Source organism: Rhipicephalus microplus, unplaced genomic scaffold (assembly GCF_043290135.1).
Source record: "Rhipicephalus microplus isolate Deutch F79 unplaced genomic scaffold, USDA_Rmic scaffold_72, whole genome shotgun sequence".
In the NCBI taxonomy this organism is placed as follows: domain Eukaryota; kingdom Metazoa; phylum Arthropoda; class Arachnida; order Ixodida; family Ixodidae; genus Rhipicephalus; species Rhipicephalus microplus.
Genome location: NW_027464645.1, coordinates 612,509 through 632,574, shown reverse-complemented (window position 1 = coordinate 632,574; position 20,066 = coordinate 612,509). Strand labels below are relative to the sequence as shown.

Sequence of the window (20,066 nt, the reverse complement as noted above, 5' to 3'; positions counted from 1 at the left end):
CGTAGTGGAGGGCTCCGGAAATTTCGACCACCTGGGGTTCTTTAACGTGCACCCAAATCTGAGCACACGGGCCTACAACATTTCCGCCTCCATCGGAAATGCAGCCGCCGCAGCCGGGATTCGATCCCGCGACCTGCGGGTCAGCAGCGGAGTACCTTAGCCACTAGACCACCGCGGCGGGGCGGTACAGTAAGGACAGAGACAAGCTAAGTGCCCAAATATCACAATTTTATAGATGCTGCATGGCAAATTTTGTATGGCTTTTAGGCTTCGCTATAGCGGGGGTGGAAGTGGGCTTCAGTCTTTTGGAGCAGCTTTGGAGCAGTAAAAGGGAAGTTTTGAATCAGCTCTGGAGCACCAAAAGGTGTGTTTTGGAACTATGCAAGTTAGTTTCGGAGCACATTTCTAGGGTCACACATCACTGTTAACTAAAATGTTGTTCATGAAAAAAAAAAAAAAAAAACCGAAAAATTCCAGTGATTGTTCCTAATATTCAATACTGATGAAGCAACCAGACATACCACAAATTATATATATCCATGAGTGACAAGCTGCAAGCGCCATGCATGAACAGAAATACAAGGTGACCGAACCGCTCGGAATATTAATGACTGCATGCGAATGCGTCCTTCGTGAATCCAATGCGTGTTGCTCGGTCGATGATTAAACTTGGCTAAATTAGGCATTGTACGCACAAAATACCGTTTATGCACAGCTTGGTGCAGCAAGACAGATTGGCGCAAGATGGCACAGCACTTTCACCCCTGCTATAAACATTGGTGCATACTACCTCCTTCTCTCTATTTCTGTCGCCTCCAGGAGGGTGTTACAAGCTCGTATGATGTTGAATCCAATGGGCTCAAACATCCATAATATATTTAAATGCTAATCATAATCAGTCCAACAGTGCTCTCTATGTGGGCTGCGTTGCTTAACTTGATGTACTTGAAGGTACATCAGCTACGTCAGGTACAAGTCAGTCAGAGGGTTTTGTTTCGTGCTTCAACACTTTTCCAATTCTTTAGTCCTGGCAAGCAAAACTCTACGAAGGTAAATTTTGCTTGCGTCAATTTTTCGATAGTCGATAAAGTGGCCCGCCACATATTTCTCTAGAAAGTGCGATTCAAGTGCACTCTCATTTTTGACATTCTGAAGTCACGAAAACTGGTACTGCATTACCTTTCTGGCCACAGCAGAACAGTGAAATATTAAAACTAACCCCAGCTGCATAATCTTATTGCAGGAAGGCAGACAGATCCCCATTAAAATAAACATTAAAATAAAAAAATAACAGTGTTTGTGAAAACCTACAGCTCAGCAAAGTGTTAACACATAATGATGACTAAATTACTTTTTTTCGGTAATTAGACTTTTGTGGCATTATCGCTTTTAGTGCCAATTATTGTTGTTTTTGGGCATGGATAATTGGTTAACCATAAGAAGCGTTACCATTTAGAGTGGTATGTTGTCTTCGGGGCGTCCTTGAAGAACACAAGACGTTGTAGTAGAAGAATAATTTACTAAACTCACAAAAAACTCTGAAAGGCCAGACAGGCTACAAACGCCACACAGGCCAAAGTGCACAAGCATCCATCTGTCCACGTCATCTTTCACACTAGCAACAAAAGGGCACGTGCATTTCCAGCAGGTATGAATCCGTTGTGTTAAAGATTATTACAGTTCTTCGGAGTTTCATATTAGCTGGCAGTCTACTGTATTTTCATAACACTGTACTATGAAATCGGCAGAACTAAAACGGCATTCCCCAAACAGCACCTACCATTTCCTGAAACTTGAGCATGGAGGTAGTCTCGATGTCCGAATGCCGACACAAAACGCCGCACTTGACCACCAGGTTGGGATGGTGCTCGGCAAAGTAGTCGACAAAATCAGGCATACCATGCGCTGCACCGTGAACAATGCCCATGACATAGCGAGCCACACCTGGTGGATCTTCATAGAAAGTTTCCTGCAAAGAACGAACACAAATTGAATCTTCGTAAAATGTCAACATAACTTGTGGAGGAAAAAAAAAATTTTACAGTTTTACCACAAGGGCGGAGCACTGAATAGGACAGCAAGAAATCGGGGTATCATAAGACAAAAGGCTGGCAGCTAACTCTATCCGCAAACACGCTCGCCATGTTCTATGCCTTACACACTAACTGCAGTGAAAGTACATCATGCTCAAACCCCCCTCTTTAGGGGATGAGAATGTGAGCACGGGTGACCAAACCATGTAGGTCAAAGTTCTGGGTGGACGCACGCATCCCACCTCCGGCAAGCAAAAGATGAGCAGGACATTTAAAGTGAACCCTTCTTAGCCCCATCTTGAGAGTAATGGTGAACAAGCCTCTGCCAAACATAAGCACCTGAGAGCTCTGCATACCACTAGCAGTAAATATGAATAGCTGGCCACAACTGTGATGGAGAAAGTATGCTCTATGGCAGCATGATTTAAAAAGTTGCATGACGGAGTGAGGGGTAGTTAATTCAAATTCCTGGTCGTGCATTTCAAGAAAAGTTTTTTCTAGACTAGTGAATTTTATACATACATATACACACACACAGAAGGCACAGTGGTGTTGATGGCAAAGACCCACCAAGGAGTGTTGATATTAACTGCCATCACATAAAAACAAGTGTCAGAAGTGACCAAGTGAGCAGTGGTAATTTGCGACACCACTGCCATGTCGGGTAGGTTATGCAAACTATCCTCAATTAATGCTGTTGTTCTTGATATTACGATAGCTTGCTTACATTTTTTGAAGTTTCTATCAGGCCTTAAAGGGCCAGTAAACAACACCGAGGTTCAAAAATTTTGATGAAGAGAAATATGCACCCTTTTGCTATGTTAACATGCTGCCACAAGATTGTTGCGAACACGTGCTATAAAAATGATCTTACGGGGGTTAGAACATCAGTTTCGGCCGGTTTCAAATTTTCACACGGCTGCTCTCCACCCTTCTCAGCGAAGAACAGCCTGTCACCGTGACTATGTCTACTTTGGCAACGTGACACGACGTCCGTGATAAGTCATCGGCGTGGCAAACAACCGAGCCGCTTCCCCCACATGAGCACATGTCATAGAGGTGTAAGCAGAAAACTGAGAGTGAGGAGCACTTTATCCCTTGCGGTGAAGTAGTCATGACGCCTTCGAAACTTTCGTTCTGGCAATATTGCTTCGCCCTGATTCTCGGGCTCTACAAAAATGGCATCGCCACAGTTTCAGCCGCACAGAACAAATCAACGTGCTCATGACAAAGAACGAATCGACGAGCTTAGCGGTGCGCAAGTTGAGCATGGGCAAGCCTTAGTCAGACTGTGTGTATGAAGTCGATTGGTCAGGCGACAGAAACAGGCATGGGATTGTTTTCCAAATAGAGGGTCTGTGCGGCACACACGTGCTATAATATTCGGCAAATGTGATCACCGCGGTCTACTACAGTGTCCACTGCTACAACTTTTTAAACTAGCCTGCACAAATAAGTCTTACCATTAGAAAACTGCCCCTAAATGGTTCCTTTTGTGTTTGGCCAAATAATTTCCTGTAAGCAAAAACGAGTATACCCTAAATAGAACTATGCAGTACTTTGCACTTCTACGTACGTGTGTGCGAATATAAAAAAGAACAAATATTTTAATATTTTTTCAATAATCAGCACCAACAGGAAAGCCTCAGAGGAACTAAACCCTCAGAGGAACTAAACGATAGAACAATGGGAGGTCATTTTTCGAGTTTTAATAATTGAACTACTATAACAAATGCAGCCCCAAGTGTTACGGCACTACTGACACTATAGTGATTACCGGATAAAGGCATTATTGCTTAAAAACGCAGTGTAACCGAAGCGAAGAGTCATCACTAAACTATCACCTTGACATAACTTCGGTCATTATTACGAGAAGGTGGGAACTACGACTGCATGCAGCCACAAAAGCGCACCTTTGTCCATGCTAACATGAAAAATTCAGCAGATTCCACATACCATGGGAATCGATGTTAAGCAAAGCATCTGGGCAGAAAGTGACCGTGTTGCAATTTTTCATTGAGCGACACGTCAAGAAAGTACGCTAAATATATGTATAAATATTGCACACACAGATATGTTGAAGAGTTGCAGATGTTTATACAACAAGCTTCACTAACACAAGCCATTTTGAACTCAGTACACACTAGGCACAGGACATGGCTATCGCATTCAACTCTTATTAAAGACGACGCTTTAGGGTCCCCAATTTTTTTTTTTTTTTCAGAGCACATGGCCAAAGATTCTAAATACCTCCCAGAGTCTAAAGCATCATTCGGGCACCTCATAAATACATTATATTTATTACTAACATATTGTTATGTAATAATATTTAACCTGCAATAATCACTTCAAACTTCAAAAAATAAATAATTGAAAAGATGAATGGTTATTGAATGCAAAGTAAGATGAGCAACACATATTTAAAATGCCAGCACTTGTGGCAAAGGCGATATAAATGAGGTGAAGCCAAGTGCCAAATTACAAAAGCAGCCACAATCACATGTAACTATTGCCAAAGCCACAGGCTATAATTGGCACAAGTTTGGTGTGCTATTTTCTTACTGCGCTAATATAACCCCACTGAAACTTTAAAAATAAAACAAGCTAAATGACCTATACACTTAGTATGCCACTGTGGCATAAATGAGGTCAAAGTTAATAAAGTGGTAAATGTAATCAGTCACAAATCGAAGTATAATAAAATAATCTCACATTTTACAAAGCAGTCCATCATGTACAAATATGCATTAACAATCCTAGAATAACCCCCCCCCCTTCCATCAGCTAGTATACAAGCTATATACTAGATAACAATACACACTTGCTATTTTTCATACTCGCTAAGCAGTCACACGATTAAAGTTACTGTTTTCAGTTTCCCAGTCCCATTTTAGAGCAGTTACTAACAAATATTACACTTTGGAGAAGCATTTATCTTTTGGAGGAGTTTGGAGCGATTGCAGCAGCACTTCCATCACTAACAGCCAGCTTATGAATATTAGCCTAAAATCACTGAACAATGCTTTAAGGAGGGCTACACTTTTTCTTTCACCCACTCTTTCAGATGGCCTGTATCTCATACAGGGTTGCAATCTCAATATATGAGTGTTTGTCATCCTTATCAAGTGCTTTAGATAAACTGCAAACAGCTTAGACCAAAAAAAGTACAGCTCCGCCTCTGATAGTGACAATACACAAGGTCAGGCAAGCCAATGAACAGTGCTTGCTTTGAAACCACTAGCGTTTGTTCATAAATCAGATGTTGCTTCGAACGAAATAATAGTAATACAATTGTTAGGATTTTATGTTCTACGACCATGATATAGATATGAGGAATGGTGTAGAAGAGGGCTCCGCAAATTTAGCTGATCTGGTGCTCTTTAGAGAGGATAAAATGTAAATAATTCACCCAACTTCTGTAATTGTAATTTGACAATGGGGGTGAGGGCAAGATACTTTGTTCAATGCATAGAGTTTCAAGCACTTTCTTTAAAACGATGCCAAGAAGAAAAAGAAGTTGGAATGACATCTGCTGCTCTTCTTTTAAAAATAATGGAGACCAGCACGGTATCTGCAAAGATTTAGAGCCTGATTCTGACTGGTTCATGGATAATCTTTTCATTCTACTGCAACTGCTACTTTATCAACTGTCTCGGGTCAACTCAGGTACCGGTGTTCTGTTCGTATTTTCTTGAACAACACATTCACACACGCATACTATACTCAAGAAGCACACCACACACACAGTGCACATACACCTGCTTATTGCATGTGCAATGATCCACCAAGTGGTGCCAAACCCAGCCCCCCCCCCCCTAACAAGCAACAAAGAATAAAGAAAACAATAGACCAGCTAGAAGCACTAACTGATCTAGCATTGCTTGGTAAATCACTGCACATGCAGATCACTCGATAAGTATATATGATGATAATTGATTGATATATGGGGTTTAACATGCCAAAACCACTATATAATTATGAGAGACGCTGTAGTGGAAGGCTCCAGAAATTTCGACCACCTGGGGTTCTTTAACGCACACCCAAATATGAGGAGACGGGCCTACAGCATTTTCGCCTCCATCGAAAATGCAGTCGCCTCAGCCAGGATTCGATCGCACGACCTGCGGGTTAGCAGGCGAGTACCTTAGCCACTAGGTCACCACAGCGGGGCATATATGATTATCAGTCATGCACAATAAGCAGATGGTAGTGAGCCCTGTGCGTGAGGTGTGTTCCTTGAGTAGATGTATGGGTGAATATGGGAGTGTTTTTCGAGCGAATATGACGAGTTACCAACTAACCCAAGTTCTAATAAGCATTCTCGGCGACACTGTACTCGAAATTTTGCCATCGACATTTTTAATGATCTAGCTTTTCCCCCCACCTCCCCTCCCAAAAAAACCTTCATCACAGACAGTAAAAATCCCCTAGTGAACACGCAATGAGATTAGAAGCAGAAATCTTGTCAATTTGAGAGGCAAAGTGCGATGCAGTGAGCTGACTTTACAACTTCTGGGTTCTTTTAAATCTCATAAGGCCTTAATTGTATTGTAGATACCAGAGACTTTTTCAAAAAAGAATTTGTAACGTTTGAGCGCCACAGGTGTTTGTGACAGCCATCCAACGAACTCTAGCCAATAGCAAAGACAAAATAGAAACTTTTCACGATGAGGTGAAATCTTGTTAAGCAGTATGAGGTCAATAAGCACACACTGTTATTCAATAAAATACATCGCTGTGATAGAAGCTGTGGCTTTTTTTTTCTTTTTCTACAACAGTGAAGCTCTTAAAAAAAAAAAAAAAAGACTGAATGCGACCTGCAATTCAAGTACTACAGCCTATCTCTAGTACCCTCCGCCATTACGTACCCAGAGGCTGTAAACACTTCATGAAGCAGCAGCTCCAAGTAAATTCAACATCAACAGATGACCAGATGCGATGATAAAATTCTGGAAAGCTCAACGTGCGAAGCTTTTTTCTTCATTAAAGGAGAATTCAAACAGTTCTGCACTCCACAGCACATAATGTATCGCACGTGAAACAAGCTAAGCCCTTTATAGTGCAAGGTCTACATACAGTACATGTGCCTGTGAATCCTTGAGGCATAGGTTTTGTAAGTGAAAGATCCATGCTTTACTGTCTGTTCCTGTAATCGTAAATTTCGTGCCATACTTATAAAGTAAATAAATAAAAATTATGAGGTGGTGAGACTTGCAAAGCCAGAAATGAAAGAACTAACACTGCAAGAGTTGCAGCTGCCCTAAAACATGAAGACAAGCAGATTGTGCGAGTTGGTGAGGTTCCATGATGAAAATAAAACAGCGCTTACTTAAACACAGGACGCAGGGAAGAAAGGGGACACACACAGCGCTGAACACCTTGTGTTTAAGAGCTGTTTTATTATTTTTTTTTGTAATAATACATAACGCAAACCCTAGTTTGCACACAGTTTGCAAAGCCTGAAAGCTATCGCAGCAGTTTCCAGATATCATAGACGTTAGGACTACTGTCGATTAAACTTTGGAATGCAGTGCTATTTCGACCTAAAAGACAGATCCACATAAACCTCCACTAATAAGCGTGTAGTCTAGACTGACTTGACGAGCCAGACGGCAGGTGATCTTGCCGGGAGACGAAGGACAAAGCAGTGCTCAAAATGGGACAAGATAAAGACACAGATGCAGCGCTGAACAACTAAGGTTTATTGCAAATCAACTGCAATAAATAAGAAGAAGGTATCTACAAAGAGATACCTGCTCGCAGTTAGCAATAAGCCTTGCTTGTTAGTTCAGCACTGTGTCTGTGTCTTCATATCGTTCAGTCTTAAATGCTGTTTTATTCTTCCTCTACTATGCACCATCCAGCCCCAAACACACTGCCCAATATCATGCCGGGAGAGAATGTGGTCAAAGACAAGTGTGGAACTCTTTAGTGACAGATGTATCCTTCATTTCTGAACGGAACAGAGGTTAAGTCTTCTACTATGAAAAAACACAGTTCACTCAGAACTCCACGATATGAATTGTGATCTCATACGCCAATAAGGCGGTAATTGTATAATGAAAACTTCTGCCATCACTTTGATATGATAAAGCTAGTGACTACCGAAGTGCAACGCAGTGAATACACTGCCGACTCTAGTCTATGCAGATGTGCAAGCCAATCATGTTAGTGCACTTCTACAACCTTCTGGAACACCACAAACTCAATTTCCTGATGTTCTTTAAGAAATTATTACATTTTATAGTGCAAAGAGACAGTCAATAAATGTGCTGCATATTTTTCAGAGCTGCTTTCACAGGGACGTTTGTTTCTTTTTTCAGCCAAGTGCAGTGATCAATCTTCTTCGACCAAACAAATGCAAATAAGAGTATTGAAGCAACATTGGGGACGAGTAAATACTCTGAACATTCAAATACTAACACAATACTGGCTCATCCGTAATCAATCACTATTACAGACTACAAGTATTTATAGCTATAACTATGTGTTGTATTGAAGCAAAAGCATAATTTAGTTTTTTTTTTTTTTTCGTGGGGTCAATGCTAGACTTCTAAACATAAGAAATGATGAAGCTCATTTCACTGAACTGCTAGTCAGCCCAACTTTCCATACTCTGCTGTAGCAATTAATTTGCCAATGAACAGTTTACATGGCCCTGATACTCAAATTGAGCAGATAACATTTCACTATATACAATTTAACAGCAAATTTGACTAAAGTTCAGAATACTAAAGATGTAAATTCAATCTCCTGTCAATAACGTGAAACTTCCAAAAAGATATTTGATACCATATACAATTTAGTTATATATTGCTCTTTGCATATACATAAGAAATATGTCATATTCCAAATCTTGACATTACCATCATACTGTACAGGTGAAGCAGCACATTTTGTTGAGGACAAAAGGAACAAAAATGACAAGATGCTCAATCATTCTTGTCCCCTTTATCCTCATTGAAGTGCACTACTTTGCCTATACGGTACGGCGATCGATCATCAACTAACCCAACTTTCAAACTTGTTAAAGTTGATATTGGAGTACTATCAGTTTACAGCTCACCTTGAGAAAATCCTTTGCCAACCGCATCATGTCAGTTGGCTCGAGGTGGCAGATCTCGTCCCAATACAAGTGCAGCACTTCCCCGCCTCCGTTGGGGTGCACTTCTCGGCGCACAAAGCGTCCCAGGCGCATGTGTCCAAACTCCAGAGAAGCAGGCATTCTCGGGACAAGAGACAGTGCACCGACGACCACAGATGGAGGGCCCAGAGGGGCAGAAGAAGAAGAAGCCGAGTGGGCATTGCCATGGCGCTCCTTTTTGCACTGAATGCCCACATTTCGCTGCGAAGCACACTTGCGTTTACACCGACAGCACATGCTACCGCTGCTGCAGTTCTTGACAGGTGAAATCGTCAGCGGGGATGACAAAGGTACTGAGGATGGTGGCGTTGACGATGGGGGTTGATGATGCGAGTGCGGATGCGGCGGTGCGATGGTGATGCAAGGTGTTGTCGTCGGTGGTGGAGCAGGAGGAGGTTTCGTCTTGTGCGGGAGCTGATCCTTCTTGCTGCTGCTATGTCCGGACGACTGGAGTGGGAAGGAAAGGTAACAGCATGTGAGGAAACACGAATTAACACAGACTTCTTGTCATTCTCAGCTATTGCCACGTGTTTTGGCTTCAGATAAGCCAACCTCATTTAGAGTAAATCACCAAAAAATTTGAAAAAGATGTCATCAGAGAGCGGTTTTCAATTCTATGCACAGATTTCCTATTATTTAAGAAATAAGCAATGGCACGAGAAGCAGATGAAGAAGCATATATGCAACAGAATAAAAGCATGACATGTGAGCCACAGAATGTCTCGCATATCTAACATCAAACACAGAGTGTCAGTTTAGCACACCAATAACAGAAGGGCAGTAGCGAAAATATCAAAGGGCTCCTGCAACAGTTCTAAAAAACAAACGGTACTTTGAATTTAGGTTTCCGTAAACACGCAAGCCAAATATTACCACACTACATGCAGCAGGGTTTTTACATATGAGTGTCCAAGACAATGAAATACCACTTGCCCTCTAGTTCACAAAACCCAATTGAAAGGCTAGCAATCAAACGCAGGAGCTTCGGAGGCTACATGATAGTGGTCTCTTCCAAATATTTGACCAAAAAGAAAACAATGCTGCAGAAGATGCTTGGGAGGTGAGTAAGACCCCAAAACGGTCATTGCACTAGCTATACGATTATATTGTTTTGAACATCTCTTCCAGCCCATATTGATAAAAATAGAGAACATTGTATTCTATCAACATAAAAGAGCCGTAGGTCAAGACTTGAAAATTGTCAAGAACTTTTTACCAGGTCATCGCTACTGAGCACAATAAAAAATATTCATATGTATGCTTTGAAATCCACTTCATCGTGATAGCACTTTCACTGGGACTTTGTCACAGAATTAGAGAAAGAAATCTTTGTGCTCCATTTTTTTTTTCTTTTAACAATCAATTGACCATAACTAGATCAAGAAATATGAGCTTTGAAAGGCAACACTGCAAGTCTAAAAAAATTTGGTGTTTCTGTCGAGAGTTCCTTCAAAACGCATGGCTGAGTTTCTTGTTTAAAGGGGCCCTGCAACACTTTATGAGCATGGTCATAGAATGCTGGTGATCTGTAGATGAGGCTCCCAAGAACACACGAGCCAAATATTATAGTGCATATATATATGTCACAATAAATTTGCAAAGTCGGCTAAAAATTGCTCCCTTTTCTTTCGACAAATGATGCTACACGCTCAAAAATCACTCATCACAGCGCATAGGCATACCAGCCAGAGGGAAAGGGAGCGCGAGCCCCCCATTTCCGACAGTGGTCACTCTTGGCTGCACGCTGGAGAAACGAACAAGTATGCTGCAGTTTTCCATCACAACCGTAATTACTCAATTATGTTTTTACGGGGGAATGATATTGTTATGAGGCTATGTTACAACATAGTGAAATTTTGGCAGCATTGCTGCTTTGATAATTTTCCTTGTGTGTGTGTGTGTGCGTGAGTCCCAGCTGACGAGTGAGGTAGGCTCGGCCCACCACACTGTCATAGCGATTGGCTGATTTGAGCATGCTCGTTACTGGGGCAGCCATGAGAGGCAATGACTTGTCTATGCATGCAATTGCACTGAAAAACTGCGTACTCGAAGAACAAAAAGAGAGAAAAAGTGCTCAAGGCCACGAAGTGCACATGCCATATTTTCTTTCCTCCTGCCATCTCTTCACGCATAGCTTCCAGCGATCTTATAGGAATGAGAGATGAGAATGCAATTGCAGTGTGTGACAAATCTTCATAACTTCACTCATACTGAGCAGATTCTAAAAATCTTTACAACAGTCAATAAGCTCCTTTACTGAATCCATTCTATCGCTACTTGAAAAAGTGTTGTAGGGCCCTTTAAAGGACCCCTGGCAGCGAAAGTCTCATTTGCGATATTTTTTTTTTACTGTAATTTGTAGCTTTGTGTCTGGTAATCCCAATATTGAATTGTGAATGGTCCAATGTACTGTATAATTATTGCTAGCACCATTGAGACCAATTTTGTGTCACTTCAAAACCCCCTCCTTAATTGTGCACTCAGACTTTGATGCCGTTGAAGCCGCAGTTTCCAAATCGGATCCCTACTCACCGTAAAGAGTGAAACTACGCACGTTCAAAAATGTTAAATATGCCCCCTCCCCCTTCCCACCCAAGAAAAATAAAGCATTCCTGGCCGAACCTGCCAGATCTACGTGGAGAGTGGTTCAACAGCAGAGGGAAAGAAGTGAGGAACAATAGTCCCCCCTCGGGGGCCAGACAAGGTATAGTGTGCATCCTGCAAATTATCTCCGATGTTAGCAATACTTGCTTTACTCATAGAACGTCACATGGGGCTTAATCTCCGAACCCAGACGAGTGCTCATGCTTATAAATTAGGAAATTACACCATCTCCCACTAAAGCTAACAGTGAGTAGCATGTGAAGCAGCGAATGGGTCGATTTTGTTTCGATCATCAAGGGCACCTTGCTCTATGTTAACGCATCCTTACAAGTGGAGCACACTATGACTTCACTGTAGTTTCTGTTGCTGTTACTCGTTCCAAATTCTTACCGAACGACGTCACACGAGTTCACTGCTATGCCATGTGGGAGCACGTGGGTTCATCGCGCATCTGCAGAATCTTGTTTCTGTGATGCCATCATGTGATTGCTGATAGGATGTATGGGGAGAGGCCACAGCTTCTTACACAGCCACTTACGATGGCCCGAACGCACTAGCGTGTACCAGCGCGTTCTGACTAGAGTACAATGCGTTGGTTCATCACGCGCCTGCAGGATATCATTCTCCGATGCCATCACACGACTGCTCAGCTTGAGTCAATAGCCTTAGTGAGTTGAGGCCAATCATATTTTGGTGAACTTGAGTCCGGATGAAGAAAACTTCGGCGAGCCTATGTCTGAGTGAGCCAACATTATCGCCGGCCCATGGCCATGTACACTGAACTTCAGCACTGCTAACAGCCTTATATCAGCTCACCTTTGTACTCACATTGAGGGTGCTGACACCCCCTGTAAAGTTGTTTGCACGGCGTGGTGTACGTGTCCCGCACATTGGCCGCATTTCGGGTTCACAACTATAAAGCGGTAGGTGGCGTTATGCTCGCGAGCATTTATCACCACCACCATTATCATCATGGTCAGAGCGGTAGTGCCGGCAGTGACGCCTGGCAGCACAGGAGAGATGAGCAGGCATCTTTGGCACGTAGCGCTTGGCGCAAAAGGTTGATTGATATGTGGGGTTTAACGTCCCAAAACCACCATATGATTATGAGAGACGCTGTAGTGGAGGGCTCCGGACATTTCGACCACCTGGGGTTGTTTAACGTGCACCTAAATCTGAGCACACGAGCCTACAACATTTCCGCCTACACCAGAAATGCAGCTACCGCAGCCGGGATACGATCCTGCGACCTGCGGGTCAGCAGTCGAGTACCTTAGCCACTAGAGCACCGCGGCGGGGCTTGACGCAAACAGTTCTCTATAGCGCTGGGTCTACCATAGGCCCTCGTGGTGAGTCAGGCCTTGGCGAAGCCGCCTTGTGGGTGTCCTTGTGTTTGTCATGTTGAGTGTTGTGTAATTTTGTGTAAGATTATTTTAGTGTGTTGATCACGATTGATGTATGATAAATCGGCTGACGATATCATCAATCTAAAAGTAGTTAAATTATTGTGCGTTGTTTGGTTCGGTCCGACCATGTCTACTCTGTGTCCATTCACTGTAAGAGCATGGCGCTTTCCACTTCGCGACCCCACAACGTCTACTAACATACTTCAACACACTAGCTCAATCTTTATTGATCAAAGACGGAAATTAGGGAGGGAAAAAGTACCTTAACCATTCCCCTCAGCAAACACCTTCATGAAAATGCTTTTACTGGATTGCAACTACTGATAACTCACATTTTAATAAATATGAGATCAAAAGGTGCCAAGTGGATTACTGATTATGTGAGATATTGGTGTTAAAGAGCATTGAGCATTGGTCCAAAAGGCTAATCATAAACTAACTGATTGATCAGTCGACTCACTCAGACTATGATTGAGCTGTGAGTTATACTTTTGGAGAGTACGAGTGAGCCCCATGGGCAATACATATATCATGAGTAAGTCTGAGTAAGCCCCCCCATTTTCCGGCCACTTACTGTAAGCCAAATCCACTAAGAAGACTTGATAACAAAGCCTGCACTTCAGCCCATTGCATTAACGTAATTAGCAATTTACACCAGCACAATCATTATGTCCATGCTGCAGCTCTTCAACACAGCACCAGAAACTCCCACTGTTCAATCAATAGTTGCATCTACTGTAGACCATCCTACCAAGTTTCTACGCCTAAAAAACACGCAATTGAAACAATTAATAGGGTTACAGTCAAATTTTACTCACAAAGACGTAGTTTTAAAGGGGCCCTGAAACACTTTTTCGAATAACCATGAAATAAATTCACTGGAAGAGCATATTACCTCACGAATTCAACGCCACAAAAATTTTTTAAATCTGTCCGGAGCAAGTGAAGTTACGAAGGTTTTTGTCACATGCTGCAATTGCATTCTCTCTCCTCTCATCCCGACAAAAGCGCTGGAAGCTAAGCAGGGAGGGATGGCAGGGCCAAAAGAAAAAAGTAACGCGCGCCTGGTGACCTTGAGCACTTTTTTCTTCTTCTTCTTTTCAATTTGAATGTGCTGCTTTTTGAGTGCAATCGGGCGCGCACACGTAGACAAGCAGCGGCCTCTTGCGGCGATCTCTGTAACGAACGAGCGCACCATGTTCAACTAGCCAATGGCTGATAGATGGGCTAGCTACATGTAATTTGTGGGCATATTACGTGATTTGTTGAGGAGAGAGAAAGCAATTTTTAGCCGACTTTGATAATTTATTGTGATTTCCAGGCTACGTGGTGCGCTATAACATTTGGCTCGCGTGTTGTCAGGAGCCTCTACTACCGATCGGCAGCATTTTCTGACCATGCTCAAAACATGTTGTAGGGCCCCTTTAATTTCACAATCACAGCTATAATAATGGAGAACAAAAGCAGGACCAAAGTATCATTTTTAAATTTCACGATAAAATCTCTGCATGCGCCATTAGAGATTTCTATGTTCATTTTTTATATCTCGGTGAAAATAGTCCAATGAACTTTTCTGTAACCAGCTGTGTTCAGTCTGTGGCCCCATTAGAGGACAGCATACTTTATTTTTACAAATTAGGAATAATCCAGGTCCCCGTAAACACTGCCAATATCACTGACGCCATGGTACACAATTGGTGCAGGAACTTATAAGATGCCACCAGCATTTTTCCCTCATATGTTTTTTCGCTTACCAAACATCATCTCGCGGAAAGACCAACAATTCTGGTATTGTGGGAGAATTAAACTACTAAAAAGAAAAAGAATCTGTTTTCTATATAGAATCTCGTCAAAGGTACCCAGTAACACCTTTAAAAGTAATGATTGGATGTTTCATTAAAGGAGTTTATTGCCTCAAGCTTCAACTGCAGCACAAAATTTTGGAATCTGTCAAGCATGATCAGAGTTCAAGGAATTCGCGGCACGCTTTAAATGCTTTATCTCTCCTTTCATACCAACAAGCGTGCGCTGGAAGCAACGCACAGAAAACGTGAAAAGGGGGTACATTTGTTAGCAAGTGTCATTGTCTTCAGCATCTTCCTTTTTCAAATGAGCAACTTACTTTACATGTGATCTCATGGCAGCGGCAGCAATTATACAGCTAAAAATCCTCAATTCAGCAAATGGCAGTAGACTTTAAATTCATGGCATCATATGTAAGCCCAAGAGGGAACAACATCTAGTCAACTTTGAGGATTCATTGTAATTTCTTAGATGCTGAGCTATAATGTTTGGCTCACATACTCTCAGGAGCCTTGGCTACAGATCGGCACCGATTTATAACCACACACAAAGTTTTGCAGGGCCCCTTTAGAGGGTACAGACACCATTTTTTGGAAGTGTGTTCAAACTGCCATACAAATCACCTGTATCCAGAGACATTTCTGAGTAAGAGCGAGGCTTAGCAAATGCTGGCAAGATATTTCATTTCGATATTAAAGTCAGTTTTCCCATGGCGCACATACCGGCATCGGGACTAACTTGACGTCAAATTACAGTACGAACTCTTGTAGCTTCACGCAGCAGTGTCGTTATATGTGATGTCAAGCACCAAAACTTTGAAAATGGCTGCATGCGCATCACCAACAAAGCCACGGTGTAGAGCAACCGTGGAAAAATCACATCTCACGTGAGCATGTGGTGAGAAGCTCATGCAGTGTCCTGATGTCTGGGTACAGTAGGGACCGAAACTAGCTTCCAAGAACACCCTCTATTAACTTTGATCTGATATGTTGGGTTTAACGTCCCAAAACCACCATACGATTATCAGAGACGCAGTAGTGGTGGGCTCCAGAAATTTCGACCACCTGGGGTTCAACGCACTCTATTAACTTTTTGTTTTTTTAAGGGTGCATTCATGTTTAGCAGTACATTTACTGGGCTCTTGAGGCCTTCGCCTTTCATTTGAAGGGGGAAAAAAATGCTACGACTGATAATTTTTGTATCAGTGCAGTCTTAAGAATGCCCAAGAAACGCTGCTCTGCTGAGCCAAAACTGAACGCAAATTTTTAGCAATTTCAGTTCCTCTCTGCACACATTTAAAATGCGCAAAAACAGGGGCACTTCAGAAGAGCAGCTGTGCTTTTTTTTGCAGGTGCACTCAATGCGGACTAAAAAATAAAAAAAGTTCACCAACATATCATGAAGCTTTTTGAAGTAAAAGGCCGTAGCATTTTGTTTGCTTCTACTTTACCGTTAAGAAGCACCATGCGAGGAATGCTGACAGGCTAGCAAAAGCCTTGACATGAACGGCAACACAAAATGCATTGTGGCACTGTACTTATTGCTGAAAGTATTTTTTCCCAGCAATGGCATAAATTAAGAATAAGAACATGGACAAGCTGGTTTACATGCATGGTAAAAATGAGCAGTGCGAAGAACTGTGTAAATACAGGTAAGGCAGGCCCGAGGAAGCAAAAGAATGACGAACGTGAGCACCGACAGATGCATGCGTATACAGAAGATAACCTGAAAGTCAAACACCGCATCAGAAACACGTGTCGCATATGTTAGAAGGTTTAAGGCTGTCAAAACATAGTGTCGGAGAGTAGTCACATCAGCAAAACGTCACATCAGCAAAACAACAAACCAGCATTAAACAGCGTTTCAGGACTATCACTCTCCCCTGACTGGACACAGTGCTCCCCATTAGGTCTTCAAACAGGCCATTAAATGGTTCTTTGCACAAAAACAAAGGCAACTGCAGGCAGGATATGCATACATTAAATATTAAGTCTTTAAACTCCATTACCTAAAAATGTAAAGTGACCAAGCAGACTGCATGACAGTCATGTATCGAGAAGAACAACAATTTCATTGTTCGACTTGACTGCACCTAAACACAAGGATAATCTGTAGTAAGGACAAGAAGCCAGAATTCTGCCTGCATAAGTGTTCAATCAAGGTAGCACAATCCTACTGTGGAAGAATTTTTGTACAGATGTAAGTGGATCACCGCCGTGGTAGATCAGTGGTTACGGTGCCCGGCTGCAGCGGCTTCGATCCCTGCCATGGTGGTCGCATTTCGGTGTCCACTATGACGTCCCTCATAACCCCATTGTGCTTTCGAGTCATAAAACACCAGATCTTATTGTTCGAAACAAGTGAATTTTCTAACTTCTATGGGCCAAGAGCTTGCACAATCAAATGAATGCCTCAATATATCTGGCAAACTTAGTGCTGCAGTCAGTAAGTACAACTCCCCGTTTCTTCACTTTATACTACATTGGTAGCAGCGGCCCTTTCATTCTATAAAGAGCAACAGTAATTCAGATTCAAAGAAATCATACAAGAAAAAAAGAAAAGAAACAGTAGCGTAAGTAGTGCTCAAACAACATGCTTGTTGGAAAGACTAATGTGCATCTGGAAAATTTTCAGATTTGTTGTCGCACACACATGGAAAGAAGAATCGCTGCACATCAGTCAAAAGTAGATGAAACCAACACAGGACGAACCTTAAAAAGCTTAATGAACACCGTTCCCTTTAATAAACCAAAGCAAACCCAGCTAGAAGAGCGCACAATGGTTTCTTTGATTATTTCAATGACTGGTGTGGCTGACGGCAAAAGCTTTGATAAAAAAGAAATGGAGAGAAGCTACTACTAAGTACACTAAAAATCACGTGTACTTAAGTGTTTTTATGTGACACCTCCTGAAGTGCTTTAATTGCATGTGACGCTTACTCACTTAAGGTGACATCGAATTTACTCTCAGGACACAGGTATAAACAGACACACACAATGCTCACCTTGGCTGCCGTATTGCTCGAAATCTTCAATTTTTTCTCTGGAGGTTCCGTGTGTTTGCTTCCCTCCTTGGAGGTACACTTGGCGCTGTGCAACTCCTCGTCCTCACGGTGCTTGTGTTTCTTGCGCCGCTCCTTGCGATCAGTGCGGTCAGAAGAGTCAGCCTTTTTTCGACTCTTCTCGGACTTCGAGGCAGCTTCCCCGCTGTTCGATGAGTGGGACTTGGAACCGGACTTTGAAGAATTGGATGACTTCGTCGACCGCTTCTTCTTTTCGCCGTCTTTTTTGACCTTCGGAAGCACAGCAGTCTGTTCTGATGCTGGCAGGCACAGTGCTAAAGAAGAAGTTGAGAGAAGAGCCTGCTGCGGCAGACACACAGGCGATGCCGCTGCAGTGAGCACCGCAGTTGACGGGGGCCCAGGGCCAGGCATTGGCTGTGGCACAGTCGGCACCACGCAACCGTTCGACAGCACTGCAGCATCTTTGCTGGGCAAAATAGAAGGCTGCGCAACCGTGCTGCCATTGAGCCGCACTTCGCAAACCTTTATGGACTGCAGCGTCTTAGGGATGGTGGCAGACGCGGGGGAAGCCACCTCTGCAGTCTGGGGCACCGGGAGAAGTTCAGCTGACGGCATCGTCTGTGAAACTGCTTCTTTTCCTGGGAAAGATTTGAGAAACAAAACTTACTGGAATGCGCATGAGCAGTGTTGAAAGCAGGAGCACTCCACTACAATTGCAAATCACGAAGCTGTGTCGGGCAACACTTCATGTTTAAGGATGTTTTTCATCTCTTTAAGCCTCCATCTACACCTGACCATCTCGAACCGCATCTCTTATTATGTAGACTATGTGTAAAGTTGGGACAATGTTAACCTGGAGCATTATAAACGTCTCTTTCAAAAAATTACACATGCAACCTGGCATTCAAACCTTTTAAAAGCTCACCTTGAGCCAGTGAAGAAAATTTGATGTTCCAAACGGTAATAGAGGCAAACACTCGCTTGAGATAAATTATGCCTTCGCATAAAGTGCTTCCTAGAGCTATAATGCCAAATATCTGAGAGCTACGCCATATACTACGGCCCAAAGGCATAATAAAGTTTCTATGCGCAGCTTCTAGCCAGGAGAACAATCACCAAAATACCCCATCCATCGCTTTTCCTGCGTTCTGGTTAAACAACTACTACCGTTTCCAAACAACTACTGTTTCGGCGAAACACTAACCGAAACCCGAAATACGCGCACACTATTGCCGTCGCCTCACAGTCGAAGTTCACAAGACGGGCCCAGATTGCTGCAGCCATATCCACTTTCGCGGTAACTAAGATATGCTGAGGGTCTCAATTTTCAGCGCAGTGCGCACGACCCCAAAAGGTCACCGTGACGACGATGAGCGAAAAGCCTACGCTCGGCGCTTCCCAGGATTGCCGCCACGCTACACATACTACTCAAGATTAAGGCAGTCATAACAAGTCCAGCCACGTGGGTGATAGGCGCTTCAGGAAACGCCAGGCGCGCAGTCCGCCCGCCAAGGGGGCACGCATGGCGCGTATGGGGAAAACGTTTCCGAAATAGCAACGCGGAATTTGAAAGGACGCCTCGCTTGGGCGGGAGTTTGCGTACCGCGTGCCATGGTCAGCCGTGATCGCGACTGTGCGCACCTGAAATCAGACGACGCGCAGGGCTGTGTTCCAAAAGTACGAAACCTGAAAAGGTGCTGCGAGACGAAACTGCACGCTGTGAAACCGACCCCGTTTTAACGCCCACAGAGACGGGAGAGAACAAAAATCGAATCGATCGTTTCACCTACAAAGCTGTCATCTGCCCCCGATCCCGACCGAGTGGGACAATTTACCGTTGGTTTCTTTTTTCTTCCAGCCTCCAAATAAGTGTGAACTCGCGTGTGGGCGGAGCGAGGAATCGGGACTTCTTTGTCGAAATGAAAACAGTTCATGTTCAAAAGGCTACCTTCGGCCACGAAAACACACAACCAGCGAATCGCACATCGTCAGTCTCGGGATCGGAACCACGACACAGGATATACAGCTATAAAGGATGCGAACCACAACAGTGC

The 20,066-nt window shown here is 43.1% G+C and overlaps 1 protein-coding gene across 1 annotated transcript in view; it reads right to left on the bottom strand.

The window, feature by feature from the left end:
• Nucleotides 1-20,066, bottom strand: part of LOC119174693 (uncharacterized) — a 28,306-nt gene that overhangs the window by 7,508 nt on the left and 732 nt on the right. The window contains exons 2-4 of the mRNA XM_037425726.2: nucleotides 17,995-18,650; nucleotides 9,100-9,624; nucleotides 1,781-1,969 (exon numbers count right to left, since the gene is read on the bottom strand). Of these exons, the coding sequence (XP_037281623.2) occupies nucleotides 1,781-1,969; nucleotides 9,100-9,624; nucleotides 17,995-18,650 (1,370 nt within the window). The remainder of the gene's footprint in view (nucleotides 1-1,780; nucleotides 1,970-9,099; nucleotides 9,625-17,994; nucleotides 18,651-20,066) is intronic.